A 22,932-nucleotide genomic window follows, 5' to 3' on the forward strand; every position below is an offset into this window, starting at 1 on the left:
TCGAAAGCTATTTACGTCAATTGTAACAGCTTCGCCCTTATACGCGTATCTAATCAGTTTGGATTCGTTGACGCTCGTACTTTATCACTGATGAAATTTCTCGTGTTTAGATTGTTTCTAATTTTATCTTTTTTACATTTATCGATCATTGTTCCCAATTTTGTAAAAAGTAGGCATAGGCCTAGTTGGGGAACATTTTCTTCTAAGATACTTTTATAAGAATCAGTATTTATGATATCTATGTTCTCGAACGTTTCCCAGAATTCCTATCAGCTTAGGCTTCCAAGTTCCTTGCCTTGGATATAGAATATAGACTTTACAGGTCCAAAAACACTTTATTAATTAGTTGGACCATAAGTTTAAAGGATATGTTCCATATCTTATGAACTTATGGATTACTAATTTTTAAATTGGGGTAGTGGGACGCCCCAGGAGTCAGGACGCCCTACAATACAGACGACGTAAGAAATAACCAATCATATCTCTGAAAAGAGAAATAGGGTGCTATGTTTAGTCAAAAATTTTGCTTATATCCGATACTTATCCAGCTCTTCACTTTTCGAGTTGTCTGCTATAAATCAATTTCTAACTCGGAACTTCGGAAGGTTATAATGGTTGTGTTTTAGTTAATTACAGTTAATAGTTTAAAAAATACTGTTTTTCGCGTTTTAGGCGTTAAATAAGTAGTTTTAATCTCCTATATTATTGATTACGAACTTGATAACTCGTAAGTGTGATTATTGTGTAATATATAAGTATAAATACGAAGTTTCTTAGTTGGGCCTTGGCGCGGAGCCTAGTAGATATTAGGATTCCTATTTTAGGAATAGGATTCATTCAGCCTCAGGAATTAAGGATTTTGGCGCAAAATTCTGATTCTTTAATTTCTGTTAGTTTAAAATTTAACAGATACTGATTTGTTATTAACGGAGGCGCTATAAATAATGGCGGAAGCACCACAAGCCAGCAGTTCATTACCACTACCTCCTAAACAGTATTTTAGCCTTTACACCGATGAAAATATTCTCCGGGGCCGTGCCCCATCACCACCGAAACCTATTCAAGACACTGTTTATAGCATGTTTGGTGTTCAATTCAACACGGACGATGTGATTATACGTCCATTAGAATCTCAAGGCATTAGGAGACTTTACCCCCAAAACTATGACCATAAACGTGAATTGAAAAAACTGAACCATTCTATATTTGTCAATTTTTTGGACATGCTTGACATTTTAATACGTTGTCCCGATACCTCGAAACGGGAAGAGAAAAAGGACGACATTAATTTGTTATTTATTCATATTCACCATTTAATTAACGAGTTTCGTCCACATCAAGCTAGAGAAACTCTTAGGGTAATGATGGAAATGCAGAAACGTCAGAGATTAGAAACGGCAGAAAGGTTTCAAAAACATTTGGATCGGGCGATGGAACTGCTACAAAGCACGTTGAACAGTCTCCCTGACAACACTGATATGGGAAACGAGTTATTGATTCCCAATGAAATTCAACAGTTGGATCCAGAGAGTTTGGAAAATATTAATATTGAAAAGTGTTCTATTTATGATAAAATTATGTGCGAGATTGTTGATCTCTTGTAATAAAATTTTTTATAAAATTGACTTCATATTTAATGTGTTTTGCGACTATTTACATACGATACGATGTTGTAAATGCATACTTCGACCATAGATATCAGAAATATCAAAAAAACTAAGGGTGTACAATATCATTGATTAAAAAGTTGGTACTGGGGCGTTTATTTCATTGGTTATAAATTTACAGTGTTGTGTACTGATATTAAATAGGTTTTTGGTGAAGTTCTCTCTTGATGCATTCCGTGATTATTAGGTTACTTATCGTCCCCAAGGATATCCACCCCAGCCTACAAAACAAATATTTTTTATATCACACAAATCACGTTGATATATTTTAGTTCTAATTACCATTAGAGTTTCCAAGATGGAAATTATGGTTTCCAAAGAAAAAGCGACCTTCTTGTCCCGGTACGGGTCCTTCTTGGTTAGTTGGGGGTGAAGGAACTGGGGTATCCATGTCTTCCGTTGGGAATTGGATGTTTTGTTGCGGGTAAGACATTGCAAATGCTGCCATGACGACAACCAACAAAACGATAGCTAGGAACTTGCCCATTCTAAATAGGGGAGGGGAGATTTGTATTTAAATGCAAAACTAAATAATAAACATCTCTGTTACTATTCAATTAATTGAATCTTACGCTGTATAAAAATATACGTTAAAAAAGTTGAAAGTATAACGAGAAACTTACGTTCTGGTTTTTCAGGAATAGTCTAAGAAATCTGTTGTTTAAGAACGAATGATGAAAATACAAAAAGTCTTTCGGTTTTTATACAATATTCTTGAAAAGTCATATCTCAATTTTACCAACGCATTTGTAGAAGGGTCCTTGAGATAGACGATTATTGGTATTTCCTAAAAATCGTAAACGCATTATCCGTGATAAAGAAAGTTTCGTATTTGTGCGAAATATTTTCATAAGATAATTTGAGTTTTATTTTCAAGCATTCGAATTTAAATGTTGACAAATATTTGTATAAAGTATCGTTTTTGTTGACATTTTTTAATTAAACGAGAATGCAAATTTACTCGAATTGATCGGCTCCGAAAACATTAAATTTATATCCGATATAATTAATTAAACGTATCTTGAAAGTCGTTCAGGTAGAAGTGAAGGAAATAGTTCTGGAATGAGTAATTACATAGTTTTAAGTAAATACTGCACATTTTTTCGTTTTTCCAGGAGTAAATCAATAATGAACATACTAGAACATTTGAGTACATTTCTTTATAACGTAGATTGATCATATTGCTCGTTTAAAGAATTGTTTTCGATTTATTTAGTTAAGACATGTCAGGTTTAACTTTATTAGTTCATGACAATGTATTTACCCGCAATACCACGGGTTTTCTGTTTGCTCAATACATATTTGATACACCGAAGTCGGTATAGAAAACCAAACCAAATTCTACGGAATCCCAGTCTCACTCTCTCGAAGTTCGGGGTGAAGCCATGATAAAATCCTTCGCACGCGCAGAGAGCCCATTTCACGGAACGTTCTGGAAAATAACCATAAAGGTTTTGGTGTCGTGGATTACCATCGCTATAATCTTCTTAAATTTCACTAGATTAAGTAGCTTAGTGGCTCTTGTACGCGGAAAGATAACCGCTGGCCATAACGATGTGTTTGTCAGTGATACCATAATGATCTTCTTCACAACGTATTGCGTTTTCTATTTATTTTTTCGACGGATGAAATTCTTGGAGTTATTAAAAGTTTTGACGCGTCTAGTACAAAGACGGTCTCCTGAAAATAAGATTTCGCGTGACTTTAAACTGAAGTTAGCTACGCTATTTATTTTTACATTTTCTCTTAACGTTGTAGTCGCGAACCACGCTGCGAAGTTATCCATCAAGACCGTAGACATTTTCCACAAAGAAATTTTAACAATATATTTCTGTTTCGGTGGTGACTTACCATCATGGTCCAGGGACACAATCGTAGCAATTTCGAGTACCATGTACTACGTTTACGTATGTAGTCTAATGGGACTGGCGTTTCTTCCGACTTTATTGATATGTTTCGTTTATCGTATGGTGGCCGAACTACCGCGCGTTCGTGTACGCGATTTTATCTCTTCTAAACGCAACTTCTGCGTAAAGCGCGTCACCGAGTTTCACCAGTTCTTTTTGGACCTGGACGAAATGGTCGAAGAAGTCAATGACTTGTTCCAAACTGTTACCATCGTTATACTTGTTTCGACCTTTTACGCCATGTGTCACAATTCTACCATCATTGCTGTTGATATTTTCACGCAATTGAAACACGATTCCACGTATTACCTCTTAAAGTTGAAAGAGTTTGTTATTTTACCTTATCTAATTTTCAGCGCCTCTCTCGTGCCCGATTTATTGGGACGAGCCAAGAGTTACTTGGCGATCTTGGCCCGTAACGCTCGCACCACGGAAATGAGTCGTGAAGTTCAAATGCTGAGCATCGCGTTAAATTCAAAGTTTGTCGTATTTCGTGCTGGTTCTTGTTTCGTACTTACCAAGAAGCTATTTTTCTCGACTTTAGGTCTCGGAGTAACGTATACCGTCATTTTTATTCAGTTTAATCCAGAGTTAGCAAAGCCTGGAAGAAATAACGGTACTGAGACTTAGCTAAACTATTTTTGTTACTTTCGTCAACCCGGAATTCGCGTGTAGCGAACGTTTTGAACTTGCCATTGTTCTATACTTATTGATTGGCGGTCCTTATTATTCTTTATATTCGTTCTTATGTGCCAGATGCAAGTGCTGTTGGTTTTGCAAACACGACATATACTGATATTCGCGAAACACATGATACTCACGCTCATTTAATGGACAAGACTAAACTTAGCTAAATAATTCTTAGCTGTTTAAAAACGTTTTACTATTAATATTCAATATGAGTTTATACGCACTTTTGTAATTTTAACATTAAAACATTTTGTATTCAAATGTATATTTATTTTAGATATCTATGGGTGTGTCCGGAATTTTCTTCGCGCGCGTTCTTGTGTTTACTTTTGTAGTTGCTCCCATAGAGATAATAGTATTCTAATGTCTATGGTTGCTCCATCAATAGATAGATAGCGCTACGTGGCTTCCACCGATAATTGGATGAAGCAGACGACGGGTCATAGACAAAAACGTGAAACGGCAGTTTTGAACAAAGAACTTGGTATTGAAAAGGAAGGAAGAACTGAATTATATGGAAGAAATGTTGAATTTAATGTAATTATAATTATGTTTCTATGAAGCATTAAGTTCCATACTGAAAATACAAGAAATAGAAAGACTCCAAGTAATACAATTAAATAAGGATGGAAGAAAAAGCCGAATTCATACATGTCTCAAGGGTTAATCAGGTAGATTCCTTTGTTTACTTCTCTAAGCCTTGGCTTAATTGCACGAGGCCCTCATGATGAGGGAGTCGGGGGACAGGTCATGTTTAATGGCAATACAAATGAAAGATTAGTTCATTAGGAAATTTATGTTTGAAATGGGATAACATTAGCTAGTGTGGTGTTATTACAAGCTTTTGATAGTTTGAACTGCATTGGTGTTGGCTTGATTTCCATTTATCTGCACCAGAGCCTTTGTACCCACCTATTATCATTTCTATTGTGGCAGCGGTATTTCTGTAGTTACTTACTGGATTTGAGTAGCATTTCCAATGCCCCCCTCTTTGTTGCACTTCCCTCTCTGTAATGGCTCTTATTTGTCAAGAAGACCTATTAGTTTTTTACATATTTGACAAACGTTTTTAAGCTTGACGCTATAGCACTTGATAATGAAGTTTTCAACTTAGTCAAAGGAAGTTTGTCACAAGCTCTACAGTTTTTAAACGTAAGCTCTGATCGTTAATTAGAAACCCGGGGGTAACGTTTAGATAATTATTGAAACCTTTCAGACAAGGAGCGTTACTAATTTACAACCTGAAATAAATGCTATCCTTAAATACTTAATTTGGGATGTAAGTGATTAATTACACTTAGTAAATAATTAGAAGTACTTACGTGTAATTGGCGCAATACCTATAGTTTACAATTGGCGAGAATGGCGCCTCAATTGGCCAAAAAATGCTAGATTTGGAATATGTCGACTCTAAAACTTTTAAAACTATAAATACTAGTAAAAGAAAACTTCTAATGACATTGGATATTTTTGGTAGTTGGTTAAACCAAAGAATAACTTCTAATAGTTTATTATCACATTTATCTCTTGAACAACAAAATAAGGTAGAAGTTTATGACAATTAGTAGCTTTGGAGGAATTAACAGATTTTTTTCTGAATTAGGTTTTGATGTATAATAATATTGTTACGTTGGTAACCAAAGTAGCTAGTGTTCTCAATTTTCTCGTATTTCTAAGAAATGGAAAGTATCAGAGTGTTTTAGAAAGATTACTTCAAATTAGAAGTGGGAATTCAAACCCTCAAATGTTAAGACAGGTTAGAGACATTTCTATACGTCATGCCGATGTTCATATTGAAGATTATTTTAAAATAGGTTCAGTATGAATACATGAATAGGGAACTACTTTGGCATGGATTTGCCGTGAGTTCGATTATTTAACAATGAAATTAACGTCTAAAAAAGTTGGAACTTTTTCTATTCAGGAGTTTATTTGTTTCGCTTTACCATTGATAAATATTTACCGTTTGAAAAACACCATTTTGAGATTGCTATGGTCAAAAAAACAAGTTGAAACTAGTCATTCGGTTTCAAACGTTGAAATAGACTTCGCATTATGCGCTTTTTGTAACGAAACTCCCAATAGACCTTGCGAATATGGATGTCGTCACGTTTTTTGTTACTACTGCATCGCGGTATGTATAGACTATTAATAACCATTTTTTAAATAGTTCTTTTTATTGTCCAGGGTTACTTTTGGGACAAACAAATTGATGTTTCACAAATCACGACATTCTGTGAATTTTTTGTAGGGCAATCTAAAGGCTGATGCCAAATTCAGTTGTCCAAAATGTTTCAAACAGGCTCTTGATGGACTCAACTCGCTTCGACCTGTGTCCATCACGTGATACATTCCGAAATAAATAAATAAATAAAACACTTGTGTATTTGTTGTTATTTTTGTACTGGTTGTTGTTAACTTCGTGAATCTTGGTCCAAAAATGAGTTCTTTCGTAAACTTCCTTGATTTACTTTAGTTAGTGAACAGAAAATGGTCAACCTTCAGTTAGAAATGTTTTTCTTACATTGAGGTTTTATTCTTGGGGTTTCAAGACAACTCTTTCTTGAGTTGATTGAAAAATAATTACCACCTTATCTCAACAAGGTGTAAAAAACCTTACCTCTTATTTTCTCGTGTCTTTAAGAACAAAACTGGGACAGTTTCTTAAGCTTGGCGAAACACGGACGGTGGGGTTCTAGTAATTGCATCTTACCCTCCGTAACTTCCATTTCTTATCGAAGTTGATCTCTCAAACGGAAACCAATTTTTTTCCCTCGAGATCGAGGAGAAACTTCACAAACAAAGAAACGTTAGAAAAAACATAGAAAAGCCACGAAAATACCAAAGATAACGATATTTATGTGAGCGTTTCTATAAGCTGTGGCCTTACACGTCAAATATTTCAAAGGGTAGATAACATAACTAATGTTAGAGACTTATAGCTCGAGCTAGTTCGAGAACGACAAGCGAGAATTGAAGTCTTACACTCGGTGGTTAGTTAATTTTGCAGGACTTCATTCTAGGTCCTATTTAGTCCGCATTACTAAGCCTTTGACAGCGCCTCACCAGGCGTATGTCACTTTACCCTGAATCTATGATGACCTACGTCACTTCATGACAAGCTCCAAACTTATGGAACATATCTTATAAACTTATGGTAGACTTAAATAATTTTATACTTTTGGTAAAATTTCAAACGCAAAAAGAAAGAAATAAAAACCTTTTTGAAGGTATAGTTGTTTGGAACTTGCAGCGAGGGGATAATCAATCATTTTTCTTTTAAACTTCGGTTACCACCGAAGGTTGAAGTTTACAGTCATATTATATGATAATATAATGGGGCTAATGTATGTTCACCACCGAGAAAGAAATAAAATTGCTTTGGAACTTTCGTTCCTTTCAGCAAACTCAGTTGAAGAAAAAAAAATCGTAAATTTTAGATAACTAAAGTTGGCCAAAGCCGCCATCGAACCAACCAACGAAAGTCGAATTCCCATTTCTTTCGAAAACAGTTTTGGAAGCATTTTTGACTTTGACAGTTGCCAAAAAAGAACCCATATATCACGGTGTTCCCAAAATCTCCCGACAATCACCGAGGTAATAAACCTAGAACTGTTCTTGTCGCACAAAATCTTTAAGAAAAGGGAACGGGACTTCTTTCTGGGTTAAGGCTTTATTTTGAAAACGACTTTGGCGTTTTGAACCTTTGATTGAAGCAAACAGTTTCTACTTACGACTCACTCGCCCATTTAAACTAATTTTAGCCAAGTTGTTAATCCGTTTATAGGCAAAAATAGAATGCAAACGCGACTTCTTAGAACTTACTTTAATTAGTTTATGTTCGTTTCTAATTGAACTAAGAAAAGAAGAAATAAGCATCGTTCATTAATTGATTAATTATTTCTAAGAACTAGCTAGGGATGACAAAAAAAGATTTTCTAGAAAATTAGCTCGTTTGTTTGTGTAGAAATACGAAGCTAGTTCCTTGGCCGTATTCCAATGAATAATAAAAACGACATAAGCTCCAGCTCCTTTCAGACAATCTGTGAATTGTCTTGGGAAACAAATTTCCGTGTTTAAAAAAGAAATTAACCGACATTTGTTTTTTAAGTACCAAAACTTGGATCATCTGATAAGGACTTAGTTATTCTAATTGGGACAATTGTCAGAAAAATTAAGCTTCTTAATTAAAAAATAAATAAAAAGAAAATCACTAATTAGTTCAGAGGATAATAAAATCGCAATAAATTCGGGATTTCTTTCGTTTTCCTAAGAAAGGTTTTTAGTTCAAATAATACTTGGGAACCAGTAACAAATTCAAGTCTTCTTACAATGAGAAAAATTTCTTATTCGAGTTGAGTCTCTTCGGTCTCATGAGGGTAATGAATTTACTTACCTGTCAAGTGCCTGTCAAGGGTACTTTCTTTACCTGAGGACACGAAAAGGGAAGGACTTATCCATACTAGGATATGTTAGCTTTTAATTAAATTATTATTTTTTTCTATTTTGAACGAGAAAGTTTATATAAGTAATTGATCTCATTGCACTTGGATTAAAACCGTCAAACGCCAATAATTTTCCAGACGATTTCCTATATATATTGATTGGGGTTGATTAGTTAATGATTTAGATAATTCCTTCCATGACTCGAAGCTCAAGATACAAACTCAGTCAATGTCAGCTAGATTGTTAATTAATCTACGTTTTCGCCTTGATCTTAGTTCTGATTCCCTTGAAGTTCTTTTCGAATCTTATACTTTTCTTTCTTATAAAAGCAATCCAGGGAAAAAAGGGGTTGTTCTTCTAGACTTCTGGAGTCCCAGATACGAGAGAGAGAAATTTGGGTCGGTACTGACACAGTTACTTTCTCTTCTCTTTTGGCTACGCGATGGCCATTTGAAATGGATAATAATTAGTTTCGGTTCATTTAATTCGACGAAAGCTGCGGAAAGTCCTTACGAAGCAATTGCCACTTACGACAGGCATCCCCCGTTAACTCTTCGAGCTTTAGAAGCGGATGTATAGATCGAAGGGCCCGAGAATAAGGAATTTTGCCAAGTACAGCTCTTATACTAGAGTCAAGGGAAAAAATCAATTCTTAACTATAGTGAAGGCCTAACAGGGGGGGCCTTATCTGAAAATAAGAGAAAGGAAGGAAGGAACGTGGGCAATTTCTACCCTGATCCAAGTTGGGCCCCTTTTATGCAACCGCGCCCGGATCAAAACTGATTTTGTTCCCGCCCCCTCCTCCTTCTGTGATGGATATGGGTCCCTGCCAATGAAATGAACTTTGCATTACATATGTCATCTGTTTCTTTATTACATTCAACTGTTTCCTTATTACAGTATAGAACTTATTTTCATATTTACCGTACCTTACATGAAAGTACGTATTTATTTAATTGATTGATTGTACATTAATCAGATGCTTAAATCTCATTCGGATCGTATTGTGAAATTTTAATTTTATATTGCACAATTATTATTATTAATTGAACTATTATTGTGTGACAGGGTTGCCACAATTACCTAAAAAAGTCGAGGAATTTAAAAATGTTTCCTTTAGTAGTACTTGCAGGAACTAATATATTTTCAAGTTCATGGTACTAGACTTTTTTAGACACAACATTATTCTGACTTGTTTTTGTACAAATTGAAGTGTTCCGAATTGGTCTGGGGATAATACGGTGGGTTATTTTGAAATGAAACATTTGTGGCAATCCAGTGTATGAATTGAATTTGTAATACTATACTGTTATTTACACGAATAATTTCCCGCTCATTATCTATAACGATCACGGTTTAATTACAATTCAGTTTTTCGCACCATTTATTATTTTTACAATTAAGAAACGAATTAATCGTTTTATTTTACAGGATTCAATATTTTCTAAATGAAAGACTCGTAGACTCATATTTATCCTTACTTAATTTCATTTAAATTAATGTAATTGTCTAAGTGATTATGATCACTTTTTTACACTAACTTTTTCTCCCATCTTGTATCGCTGTCCATTCATCGCTAATGCATCGAGATGTTTTCTTGGAAAATTTCGGTTTTGAAACTGTTAAACAACAGTGAAATAAATACGTATAAGAAAATGTAAAGTTATTTGAGTAGGTCTGGGAATGGTTATAATTGATTATTCTGTTAGTTAACTGTGAATGTTTTAAGGAATAACTAGGCCTGGATAAACTAGTGAACGCTAATCTTAATTTCCTTCCGTTATTATTTTTTATGCCGACAAAGTGACCACTCTCATAAATTTCCCATCCCTTATAGAGGAGGTGGTTCGTAACATGCGGTGTTAAGCCTAATCTTGCCAACTTGACCCCGCTCTGACCTAAATAGTAGTTTAGTTATTTTAGTCCCTTCAATCTCTCGTGCCAACTACACCGTAGCATTACTAGATTAAATACAGTATATACTACGAAGGAGCAAGTTAGTTAATATCAACGCGGGTAAGAGTTTTGGTTTCTCTGCAGCATGGTTCATAATAAGATTAGATGGGCACGAAATCAGTCTTATTTTATTACTCTTCGTCTTATATTTGAAGAAGAATATATTTCTCCCTCTCTCTCTGTCTATTTGTTCATTGGGTAAATGGAATCCACTCTTTGTCTATCATTTGTCGATAGAAATGTAGTCGAAGTTCGGGATAACGTTCGGCCTCTCGAATACCTTCGGTTTGGATTGCGACGTAGAATCTCTCTAATATAAGCGTTTAGAAGAACAGTTTGAACCTGCACGTGGAGAAAGAGAAAACGCCCCGAAAATAGAAGCGATTGAATCGATAAATTTGAACAAAACCCCCTCTTTTTCAAATCATAACGGCTAAAATTATACCCAAGAGGCTTTCATAAAAAGAGGTCACATTTTTATTGAAAGTTTAAAGATATACTGTACCTCTGAATTCAAGAAGCAGTAGAGAATCGAGACGAATATTCCCTATAGAAGTAACCGGGGTATTTTAAGTTTAAAAACCGCTAGAAACGTTTTATTCATTTTATTATTACCTGCGACGATTGTAAAACTCCGTTAAAAATCAAATACATTCCTTGAAATTCCGAATTGTCACCCGGATTTATGCAAAACAGTAGATGCGGAATTCCCAATAACGGAAATAATAGCGCTGTTGCTTTTGCCGCTTTACTGTTTAGAAATAATTTAATGAATACAATAAGTCCCTAATTCAACAAGTCTTATTATGCAATCGCGTGGACCTCTAATATTCTACGAAGGAGAAAGGGGTCATCACGAGATGGTCAACTGACCAAATTACAACATTGGTACATCTACGTGACTACAGGAAAGGAAACTTACGATACTTGCACTATTTCCATGGACGAATTTCCTCGTAATTTTGCAACGAGGATACGTATAATATTGACAAGGAATACGGCGTTAACCTGTAGCGTACGAATATTAATTAGTAGATTAATTAATTAATAACTTAGACGATTTAATTAATTACCTACCGTTAAGACCGCGATCATGGGTCCCGTGATAATCCATATATTACGAGATTTTCCGTAACCTTCCCAGCAAGGACCGTGATTCGACGTGCAAGTAAAGTACGTCCAAATTGAGAGAAATACTAAAGGTGACACTGTTTGGAAAAGAGACGATGAAACTGCGTTCATTTGACAACGAGTCTTACGAGCTTACCCCAGCCAATGAAGTAATATAATTTGAGTGGCGTTTCTTGGCGAAATACTGAAACGGCGATACGCGAATGGAGCAACAGTCCCTCGACGAACATCCAGTTTATTGTGGCCATCGAGGTGTAGAGTTCGCCGAAAATTGTTGTTTTACAAAACCAATCCTGATCAAATGAATTCACAGTAAATCTTCGAAATTTATAAAGAAAGTGTTGTAGGCCTACTATTAAAATCATCTTACATTCCAATCGGCTCCGTAAACTAACGGTGCAGAGATTAATTGTAAAAATACGCAGTGCAAAACAAGGGCGCATACTAAATTTTTGTGAACTTGTAGACGTGAGCAGTGAAGTGATCTGTGAAAAAAAAAACCACTAAGTCTTTTGAAGATGTTATTTAAGATTATTATTGATATTATTTGTTGCTTACTTAAAGTATGTGAAAATGAATAGAGTTACTAAAAGTAACGTTAGAGATATGGCCGATCCGACACAGACGACGTGCGCGAGTACAGTTGGTGGTTCGGGTTCTTGAAGGCATTCGTTGTAATTTGTCCAATTACCCCAAAGCCACGTACCGTTTTCAGTGCATATTCTAAAGGCTTTGGCTATAGCGAACGAAATTTAAGTATAGGGGTGTTACAGGTGTCCTGAAAATAAGACCACGTTAATCCTATGGAGAGGACATTTATGAAAATGTTGCTTAATTACTTGGACCCTGATTGTTGTAATCGTTGGAAAGGGGACTAATAGGACTATAACATACTGAAGGATCTGAGTCTCATAAAAAGAATACCGGAAATTGGAAAGGTTTTAAACCAACCCAGGCCTTCTCAAATTGCGATTCAATAGAGCACCACTTAAATTTGAGATAAACTCCGTTCAATCTTTACGTCACTGGCAAGCTGGCGTTGCCCCTTTACAAATCCGGTATCGATCTTCAATAAGAAGGGACGGTTTGCTTAGCGTAATATCACCGGCGAGATTTCGACTTTAAATTCTTTACAAAATCTTTGGGAAACGCTGAATAACCGATAGGAGATGGAAGAAACGAGAAATCGCACTTTTCGAATAACAAACTCTCAAATGGATTTATTCCGCTCAACGGTCAATCTACATTCTACCCACGAATTCCCATAGGACATGGGAGAGACACGGAACCCTTCCTTAAACCTCTTCAGACTGTCGGAAGCGGCGAAAGCACCTGCTGCATTACGTGAATTGAATAATGAATGAACTAGAGCCCAACTTCCTGTCCACGATTTGTTTCAAAGATTTCCCCCCTTTTTTCTTATATACGCCTGATCGCGAATCAGTTTGTCAGGAAATTCCAACCAGAAACATTTCCTTCTTAAGGAGGATCCGATAAAGTACTCGAGGAAACGTACTATGGCCAGAATTGGTCGTAAAACACTATTTAAATTTTGGGTTTTAAATTATTAGATTTTTATTTGCAACATAATTTAACTTTGAAACCCAATTTGCTCATAGATTAGATTATTGTTTATACCAATCCTTTGCCTGATATAGCTATTTCCGGAATTATTTCCGTTTACTTCCTGTTTTGGCTTAAAGAAACATTACTGGGATCGTATTTTCTTTCGCGTTTTTTATAACTAGAAAGTCTGTTTGAATTTAACCCGAAATTAAAATTGAGGAAATGGAGAGATTTTGTTTTGAATTATGCTATAGGTTCCTGATACATGATATTTGAAAAATTCAATTATAGAACAGTAGGCCTGCTTGAATTTTATCCCGATCTAGGCTAATATGATACTTTGTTACTAATAAATTAGAAAAATATTGCTGTCATCTAATAGTTAGTTTCCTGCTATGATTTGAAAAATATACCATTACAACAATTCAATTCACCAGAAGGGTATGAGGAAACCGCTGTTATACAGGGTGTTTCTGAAAAGTCCATCACAAATTAAGGGGCGTGTTTATGGGACCAAACTGAGCGGAAAGTACCAAAGAACATGGGGTGTACAACATTTTGTTACGGAGATATGGCCTTCCAAACATTCGCCCCTAAAACAAGGAAATATCCAAAAATGAGGAGTAACACTTAAGACCGACTAACCAGCTTGTTTAAAATTACTAGACAATTTCAATAGCCTTTAATCGAACAATTGATTTCTACCTTTACTAATCAGAAGCGTATAAATGAGTAGAAGTATGCCTACGGTGGTAATGTAAAATTAATCCCAAGTGACATGATGTTTCAAGATCTTCCCAGCACCAAGTAAAATGGTTCTGATTGAAGGGACTTTTATTAGCACAGCGTAAACAACGTTATTTTCAGGAATTAGTCCAAATGTCCACGGGCGGCATTACAAAAACGAGGCAGTCTTTCGAATGATACTTGGACATGTTGGAAGATCCCTGGCTTGTTCCTGTTATCTCAAACCGTAAAAAGCTACGCAAATCTTCATCATCACGGACAACACTCTTGTACGTTAGGTATGACCTTGAGAAAACCTAAAAGGACATCTCGAATGTATTTGAAAAACCCATCTCCAATTAAGGGGCGTGTTGTTTGTTTCCAACAGAGTAAACTCGCCCAGAGAACAATTACAATGCAGAGCCACGTTTCGGCGTTAATGGCCCACAAAGGTGGTCCCAAAAACAAGAACAAACTTTAATTTGTTTCGTTCAGTAAGTGTTTCATGTGTCATAGATAAAACGCCATGATTAATGCACGAAGAAAATGAATTTATTGACAAGTTTTAACATTTAATTGCAACTAGTTACAAAAATTGTTCAAAGTGTTCACCACCCGCGTTAAGGCACACATTAGCACGTCTTACAAATGATTCCCTTACACGTTGAAAAATGCCTGGAGTTTCGCGAATTGTTTGACAGCCGTGAATTATTCGTCGACGTAGCTCTTCAACATCGGGCACTTCAGTCTGATAAACTAAGTCTTTCAGGTGGCCCCAAAGAAAGAAATCACAAGGGTTCAGATCGGGTGATCGAGCAGGCCACTCCACAGGTCCACCTCGACCTAACCACCGCAAAGGGAAGGTCGCGTTAAGATAATTTCGGACCGCGATGCTGAAATGTGGTGGTGCACCATCGTGCATGAACCACATTCTGTTTACCAAACCTAAGGGTACGTCTTCGAGTAGTTCCGGTAAATCGTCCCGTAAGAACTGCAAGTAAGCCACACCGTTTAACCTGGGCTCTAGGAAATATGGCCCAATTAAATTGTCACCCACAATACCACACCACACGTTTAAACTGAATTGTACTTGGTGACTTCTAACGCAAGTTGCGTGGGGGTTTAGCTGGGACCATTGATGTTTATTATGTAAGTTAAAAATACCATCCCGTGAAAAGTTAGCTTCGTCAGTAACCAACAAATCCCGTGGGAAATCGATATCGTTTACTTTAGCCAGAAACCACTGACAAAACGCCGTGCGTCGTGGGTAGTCCGCTGGATTCAAACCTTGAACTTTTTGAACATGGAAAGGATGAAACCGGTGGCTTCTGAGGATTTTCCACACGAGCGTGTGGTTTACGCCTAATCGGCGACCAACTTGGCGGGTACTTGATTCAGGCTCGTCCTCGAAAATGGTGAGAACTTCGTCTTCTACGGCCTCTGGGATGGCTCTCGCTCTAGGTTGAGGTCCAGCCGGTTGGATTCGTCCATCTTGCCTCAAACGTCTGTCCACAGCCTCGAACGTCAGTCGATTTGGTAGTCGCCTCTGCGGAAATCTTTCCTGATACAAGCGTACAGCTGCAGCGGCATTCCCCTCGGCTAGTCCATACATTAGGTGCATATCCGCATATTCGGCATTTGTGAAGAAAGGCATTGTAACAGACTTCGTTGAATTATGAGTTTAATAAAACAAACACATGTACGTGAAACCTCTTTTATTCCTTTCTTAAAAAACATAGTGCTCTGTTTTAGTGCTCTGTTTTTTAAGAATAGGCGAAGTTCTCACTATTTTCGAGGACGATCCAAAAACAAGCAGCCGCCAATTGGTTTGCTGATTAAGAAAAAACCACACGCAACTTGCGTTAGAATTCACAAAGTACAATTCAGCTTAAACGTGTGGTGTAGTATTGTGGGTGACAATTTAATTGGGCCATATTTCCTAGAGCCCAGGTTAAACGGTGTGGCTTACTTGTAGTTCTTACGGGACGATTTACCAGAACTACTCGAAGACGTACCCTTAGGTTTAATAAACAGAATGTGGTTCATGCACGATGGTGCACCACCACATTTCAGCATCGCGGTCCGAAAACTTGTCAATAACATTTTCTTTGTGCATTAATCATGGCGTTTTATCTATGACACATGAAACACTTACTGAACGAAACAAATTAAAGTTTGTTCTTGTTTTTGGGACCACCTTTGTGGGCCATTAACGCCGAAACGTGGCTCTGCATTGTAATTGTTCTCTGGGCGAGTTTACTCTGTTGGAAACAAACAACACGCCCCTTAATTGGAGATGGGTTTTTCAAATACATTCGAGATGTCCTTTTAGGTTTTCTCAAGGTCATACCTAACGTACAAGAGTGTTGTCCGTGATGATGAAGATTTGCGTAGCTTTTTACGGTTTGAGATAACAGGAACAAGCCAGGGATCTTCCAACATGTCCAAGTATCATTCGAAAGACTGCCTCGTTTTTGTAATGCCGCCCGTGGACATTTGGACTAATTCCTGAAAATAACGTTGTTTACGCTGTGCTAATAAAAGTCCCTTCAATCAGAACCATTTTACTTGGTGCTGGGAAGATCTTGAAACATCATGTCACTTGGGATTAATTTTACATTACCACCGTAGGCATACTTCTACTCATTTATACGCTTCTGATTAGTAAAGGTAGAAATCAATTGTTCGATTAAAGGCTATTGAAATTGTCTAGTAATTTTAAACAAGCTGGTTAGTCGGTCTTAAGTGTTACTCCTCATTTTTGGATATTTCCTTGTTTTAGGGGCGAATGTTTGGAAGGCCATATCTCCGTAACAAAATGTTGTACACCCCATGTTCTTTGGTACTTTCCGCTCAGTTTGGTCCCATAAACACGCCCCTTAATTTGTGATGGACTTTTCAGAAACACCCTGTATAATAGTATTAGCCTGAGATAAGGGATTTATGTCTTACCATCATTAAACGATTTCATTTCGAAGTCGCTGCATAGTTTCGAAACTGTACTGTTCGCATCGGTAGGTGGCCAACAAGAAAAACCATCGAAGAATGTCGGGCAATGCAACCCTGTGGGGAAATAAGAAGGAAAAAGCATCCTTAAAAATAACAAGTTTAATTCTCTTTTAGTTTTTAAGATTGAAATTGAAAGAAAACAGAAGATCCCCCATCCGGTTCTCTGTTTGATTATATATATATATACACAAACAGAGCGAAAGATACGTAACGTTGTTTTTATTATATTAGGATATTCGCGTACTGCAATGTGTGTATTCTCTGCCGGAACCATTAGATTTTTCGAAAATTGAATATGTTCTTTTTACCCTAGACTTCCTATTTCTCAAGAATTACCTGTACAAAGAAATTATAAAACTGTACGGGATTTTAATGCGTTGTTTTATAGTCGCACGCAAACTTCTCAAAATTTCTACTTGTATTAAGAAAACAAACAGACCACGGGCAACCTGCCCTTTGTATTTTAAAATGTTTTCGTAAAACGTGTCAACGCCATGCACTCATAACAAACTATCTTAGCTCATTAGAACTTAAGAGTCTAAATCTTTATTAAAATCTTCAAGGTACTCGCGGAATGGCGAATGGCGAAGATGAGGTACTCGCGTGTCGGCTTTAGAAGAACCATTTTTAGAATCGCCGATCACGTGTCTGAAGTAATTTTTCTCAAAACCATATCCATTTTCCTTTTATTCATTTAAGAAAATTTCATAGCCGGTTTTACAATATATGTATAGAAAAGTCAATATTAGCATCCTTATATAGAGAACATCTCGTGTTCAAGGTTGAATGAGAAGTACGTACCGAGGGTCTAATCACTCTCGAGGTAGGCCTAAGTTTATTCCGTATGGAACAATTCTGTACGTACGAACGAACAACTTTAGCTATCCCCTCGATAATAAAGGACGTTACGCCATAAGCGTCTTATATGGAAAGTATTTCCCTTGAAACATTAAACCAGCCGATCTCCCCGTTAAGATAGAGAGGAGTTTACAAATCTAATAGGCATCTTTGAAGACAGAGTCGAGTTCCGAACGACGACGTACAATGGGGTTATCTCAAGTAATTCGAGGCGTGAAACAATTTCCCAGTTTCTTCGAAGAAAATCAATGCCAACTTCCAAGGATAGGATAGAACATTTAACTCTACCTATCGCTGTATCATAAACAAATAACCTCCATAAGTTTAGTTTAGCAATCGTTGCTTAGTAGTTGTACGAAACACATCAGCTCGTGAAAAAGTCATTGCACGAGCTTCAAGCGTACATCACGTGAATTTTTTTGTTTACTATTGAAACTCTAAAGTCTATTTACTTCTGTTTGACTTATGGGGTAGTATATTACTTACTTATGATTAAATATATGTTTGCCGAATTGTCTTAGACAGCGAGCGAGGGCCCGGGTTGCTGTGGTTTTGTTTTCGCTTGTCCAGATGGAGTCCGTATAATCTCTAGAGTGCGAGTTAGGGCTCCATGCAAGGTTATAAGAAAATTCGCTCTCGAGTCGACCGTTATAGTAAATCTTAAAGAAAGTTAAGTTTAAATGGGCAGAAACCTTAAACCCCGAAGTTTTATGGGACGCTCGCTCAATGGAATTTAACGCGTTTCTTATATACGGGGAGCTCTTAAACGTGTTAAGAAATAACCGTTATATTTTACGGACTTTAACGTGTTTAGTCCGTGTAAGTTGGTTAGAAGTTTTTCGTTATTAAGAACTTGAAAAGTTTTTCAATCAAGTAGGATATATGATAATTCGTAAAAGCAATTAACTAAACACGAGGTTGTTGGGTCTTGCCGGAAAGATTCGTTACTTTGATTATATTCGGTATCCTCGGTATTATCATATTGCCTTTCGGAATAAATTGATGAAACACAGAGCGGTATTCAATTATACCGTTTCTTCCGAGCTCAGGGGAAAAGGGTATTATATCTTTTCCAAATTACCCGATACCATCGTATACGTGTTATACTTGACATAAGATATGTTTCATAAGTTCGTCATTGGTTACTGAGTCGCTTGTCATGAAGTGAGTGAGGTAGGTCATAGATTCGAGGTGAAGCGACTCCCAACTTATGTTGACACGATTAAAACCTGCTTATATTGGAGCCTAGTTTCAAGATTCTCATAGACTTCTGACGATAAGAGAACCATTTGTAGGAAAGTAGATTTATATAAATAACTTTAAATGATTCCCCGAAACTTATCTCTTTTATTTAGGAAGCGGTCAATGGGTTTTATTTCCGGTATTGCGGTAAGACATCACTTGCTATCGCTCAGGATACAATAATTAAGGTACAAAAATACCATGTCCCGTTTGTCACTATCAAATACTTTACCGTCTTCTATCTGATGTCATTCTTAACTATTTACGACATTCTTGGAAAAGATTGGAAGATACTAGTATAGCCGTAAATAACTTAAGAGTTCAATAAGTATGACGCTGAATGAAGGTGTGTTTTCAAGTCACACCCTCCTATCTTTTACTTCGGTTTTGGCGACCATATTGGAAGTCGTCAGCTCAGGCATACCAATGTTGACGTCACGTCCCCGTAACTCCTCCCCTCTCAGTACCACTCTATGAACACCCTCCAAGGAGGAGTAATAATGATGATGATCTCTATTAGCCCCTTTTCTTGGACAGTGTCTTACCTTTAGTTGCTTTGTTACTTAAGGTATATAACTAATATCTCGCGAATGGTAGGACAAAGGAGGAAGATTAGAAGGGACAACAGGATATTAACCGTGATTGAACGAAGGAACCCGTTACTTCCTAGCTTTTAAGGGCTTGAGAGGAAAATTCGACATTTGCCAACATAATTGTTTCTCCGTAGGACGTACACCGTAATGCGTTTATCTGGGTTATCATTCAATCTTCGTTAGCTATGGAACGAACGAAAATCCTTAGAAATTTTCAATGACAAAACCACGTAAAGTCGATTATAGTTTTATTGACGGTTAACAAGATGTTTTAGGGACACAAGGTCCATTTGTATATTGTCTAATATAATTCGTTTTGCAAAAGCATCCAAACGCGCACATTTTGTTTGTTATCGGCATTGGTTCGGCACAAGTAGGTTCCGTAGATGGACCGCAATTACCGTCTATTTCGGTTTCAGCGTCACACGGATAGTCACCTCCTATAAGTAATTGATTTAATTAAAGTAGTATTTTCGTAATTAGTTTAAATTATTTAATATTAAAGTTGGAATTAAATCTAACCAACCTGGTACGGTAAAAGGGAAAATAAACATACCGTAAATTTTTTCAATAAACACGATTGCGAAGAACAGTGCCGGTAATATCATTTTGAATGTATACGCAACCATAGTTTGCTCGCGAATGTTGTAGAGTATTTAGACTCTGAAAGGTCGTTTGGTTTAGGTAGACGTGTCGTAATTGGTAGAGGTATAGTTCACGCGTGTTTTTATTATCTATCGCGCTCTTCCGCTTCCGGTTCAACTGTTAATTCCTAACCTTCTAGGCTTAACAACTCTACAAGTTAAACTTCGCGAGATTTTTTGGACGCGTCTTTTTTAAGTTCAAACTCATCAACGTGTAAAAGAAAAAAATGTATTAAATTTATTGCCGTATTATGCAGGATTATTTTGCATATTTTGCTTGAGTGGCAAAAAAGGAAGAGCTCTTCTTTTAAGGAAAGGAAGGCGAAAGAATTTAGTCTAGATTAATCACTTCTTTTAAAAGCCGGACTTTAGGGGTACTAGCTTCCTTTTACTTACAAAACTATTTGTCATTTTTGCGCAGACAGTGAAAGCCTAGTCTAGAAGAGAGATGCCAAGGCCTAGTTTTTTTCCCCAAGAGAATTTCATTAAACGTAAAAGAGCACATGGTTTTTATGGAAGGTCATTTTCAAACCTTGCCATCGTTCGGTTTTAGTGTGTACCAATTTAAATATTAACAGTTATGGCGAGAATGACTTCTCTTCAGGGCTGAAACATTTCTCGTATGATGAAACCTAGCCTAATGCCTTAGTTACCTTTAATGTGTTAGCCAATGAGGAAATTTTAGTTTCTTACGTTTAAGAAAAATAACGTGTCTGCCCCTCGATGCCTTTCATAATTTAAAGCTATCTTTAGAAGATGGGTATTCCTTAGTGACATCGTATAAATTCTTGGTTATGTTTAACAACCGTCCATTATTAGAATTACTCTATCTATAGCCGACGCGTGAAATCGTAAACAGAATTTGAATATCGCAACCACGCGTGTCTTCGGACGTTACATCACTACGAGAGTGACTGACCAGCAAGCTGTCACTAGCCATTGTCAAAACCTATGGTAGTATAAACGTAATGTTCCCCCTTGATCCCCTTTTATAATGTTAAATTCTGAGTCATTTCCATTCTCTTGAAGTTAGGTGACGCATATGACACTACGAGACTGGTTGTATACGGGTTTGTTGAGCTATACGCGTGTCCTTCATCTGAACCGAGGATCGAGAAAGCTAGACTTGACTCTCCGCAAATAGCTGCTAAACCACGCCCCGTAAATTCCTTGCTTTGTGGAATTTGGTATCCGACGTCCAGTCAATTTAAGGACCAATATATTGTTAAAATGCATCAGAGGGTTATTGGGTACGTGTTTGTCACTCGGGTTTCAAAGAGCGTATATCGTTTTGTCTAAATTAAGGTTTCGTCGAGGTATATCGGTTTTTATTAATAACTTAAGAGCTCCTTTATTTGACAGATTTTTATCATTGACGCTTAATAAATGATCACTTAGAGTACACTTATAACTGTCAAACCCTTTATCTCTTTTTGCAACTGGCATAGCGCCCTCCTCTATAAAAAAAACTATACTGTCCCAAATATATAAATATAAATATATATACTTGAACTTGATAAAATATAGCGGTGCCTTAACATCTGGTCTCTTTACATTCCCAAAAGTTCTGCAGACCAGTAAATAAGGTCAAGTAGGAAAGGCATTTTAACCTATTTTTGGTCATACGCACTACCAAAAGCGCACATTCATTAATTTGTAATTATCAGAAAATTCAGCGTGGTAGGATCTGCATGCGCTCTGGAAATTATTGCATTCTTGGATGGACCGACTTTGCTTGCCTTTTTAATCTATTTCTGGTTGGTTTAAAATGGCTTCCATTAATGCTTCATATACAGATAAAACGTGTATGTAGGTTCTATTCCCTTTAATGGTCGGTGCATCAGAGTTGATTTACGACGTCTTTTTCTTCAAGTAAATGGATAATAAAAAAAATATATAGGCCTATAATGGCAAATTAATTCCAAAAATATCAAAGGCTTGCGAGAAAGTAAATGTGTATGTTTCAATCTGGCATCACTTATGTCGTACGTATCCCTCCCAAATATCATCATCAATTTAGTTACATTGGTTGTCGCGTTTGACATTCAAGGACGATGATTGTAATCAATAACTGGTCACAAGAAGCCCGCTGTAGGGGTTTTTTTGGCACTTATTCCTGGTGGTTCCACATCTATCCTTTGATATTTTATGTTTGTTTTTATTTTTCAATTCCAGTTCAACCAAAATTTAAATTCCCTCAGCTTACAATTTTTAATTAATTTTTTTTTCTAAGCAAGAACGGGTTTTGAAAATATAAATATCGAGCGTAAATGAGATAAATTTGGAGTGTATTTTAAACAAAGGCTGAAATTTAATAAATGGGTCGTAGTTATCATTAGTTTAAAATGAAAGGTTTTGACATCGCAGAGTCAATAAAGCAATAATTAATTAGTTAAATAAATAAAGCTATACGTTTTATCATAACGTCATGAGATGTGTTCCCATAAGTTTGAGCTATGATATGAAGTGGACTACTAAACCGTGTATTGTCAACTCC

The 22,932-nt window shown here is 36.6% G+C and overlaps 3 protein-coding genes and 1 long non-coding RNA gene across 6 annotated transcripts; 2 read left to right on the top strand and 2 right to left on the bottom strand.

Moving 5' to 3' along the window:
- The first annotated feature begins 390 nt into the window (after positions 1-390).
- MED7 (mediator complex subunit 7) lies at positions 391-1,637 on the top strand. 2 transcript variants are annotated; one of them, XM_089866141.1, is made up of 2 exons: positions 391-727; positions 910-1,637. In XM_089866141.1, exon 2 carries the CDS (start codon positions 945-947, stop codon positions 1,602-1,604), a length of 660 nt encoding a protein of 219 aa, XP_089722267.1. In that variant the 5' UTR covers positions 391-727; positions 910-944; the 3' UTR covers positions 1,605-1,637. The 2 variants fall into 2 exon arrangements, with proteins under 2 accessions (XP_089722267.1, XP_089722266.1); XM_089866140.1 differs by having other exon boundaries at positions 401-727; positions 895-1,637.
- A 98-nt stretch (positions 1,638-1,735) lies between these two features.
- Positions 1,736-2,409, bottom strand: LOC149702366 (uncharacterized). 2 transcript variants are annotated; one of them, XR_016381722.1, is made up of 3 exons: positions 2,291-2,409; positions 1,950-2,155; positions 1,736-1,888 (listed from the first exon to the last, which is right to left on the bottom strand). It is a non-coding gene; the product is annotated as an uncharacterized LOC149702366 (long non-coding RNA). The 2 variants fall into 2 exon arrangements; XR_016381723.1 differs by having other exon boundaries at positions 2,240-2,329.
- A 2,281-nt stretch (positions 2,410-4,690) lies between these two features.
- Pex2 (peroxisomal biogenesis factor 2) lies at positions 4,691-6,640 on the top strand. The gene is made up of 8 exons (XM_089866139.1): positions 4,691-4,935; positions 5,339-5,416; positions 5,481-5,543; positions 5,611-5,808; positions 5,868-6,020; positions 6,079-6,126; positions 6,189-6,398; positions 6,516-6,640. Exons 1-8 carry the CDS (start codon positions 4,891-4,893, stop codon positions 6,609-6,611), a joined length of 891 nt encoding a protein of 296 aa, XP_089722265.1. The 5' UTR covers positions 4,691-4,890; the 3' UTR covers positions 6,612-6,640.
- Positions 6,641-10,233: 3,593 nt separating this feature from the next.
- Positions 10,234-12,549, bottom strand: LOC149702368 (corticotropin-releasing hormone receptor 1-like; the record flags this gene model as incomplete). The annotated part of the gene is made up of 8 exons (XM_089866144.1): positions 10,234-11,008; positions 11,172-11,213; positions 11,282-11,417; positions 11,589-11,674; positions 11,744-11,874; positions 11,934-12,090; positions 12,168-12,282; positions 12,356-12,549. Coding segments are annotated over 8 exons (1,020 nt in total), but the record flags the coding sequence as incomplete, so codon positions are not given.
- Between the last annotated feature and the right edge of the window lie 10,383 nt (positions 12,550-22,932).

This window comes from Phalangium opilio, unplaced genomic scaffold (assembly GCF_054372755.1).
Source record: "Phalangium opilio isolate 3A_F unplaced genomic scaffold, DU_Popi_V2 ptg000017l_1, whole genome shotgun sequence".
Classification (NCBI taxonomy): domain Eukaryota; kingdom Metazoa; phylum Arthropoda; class Arachnida; order Opiliones; family Phalangiidae; genus Phalangium; species Phalangium opilio.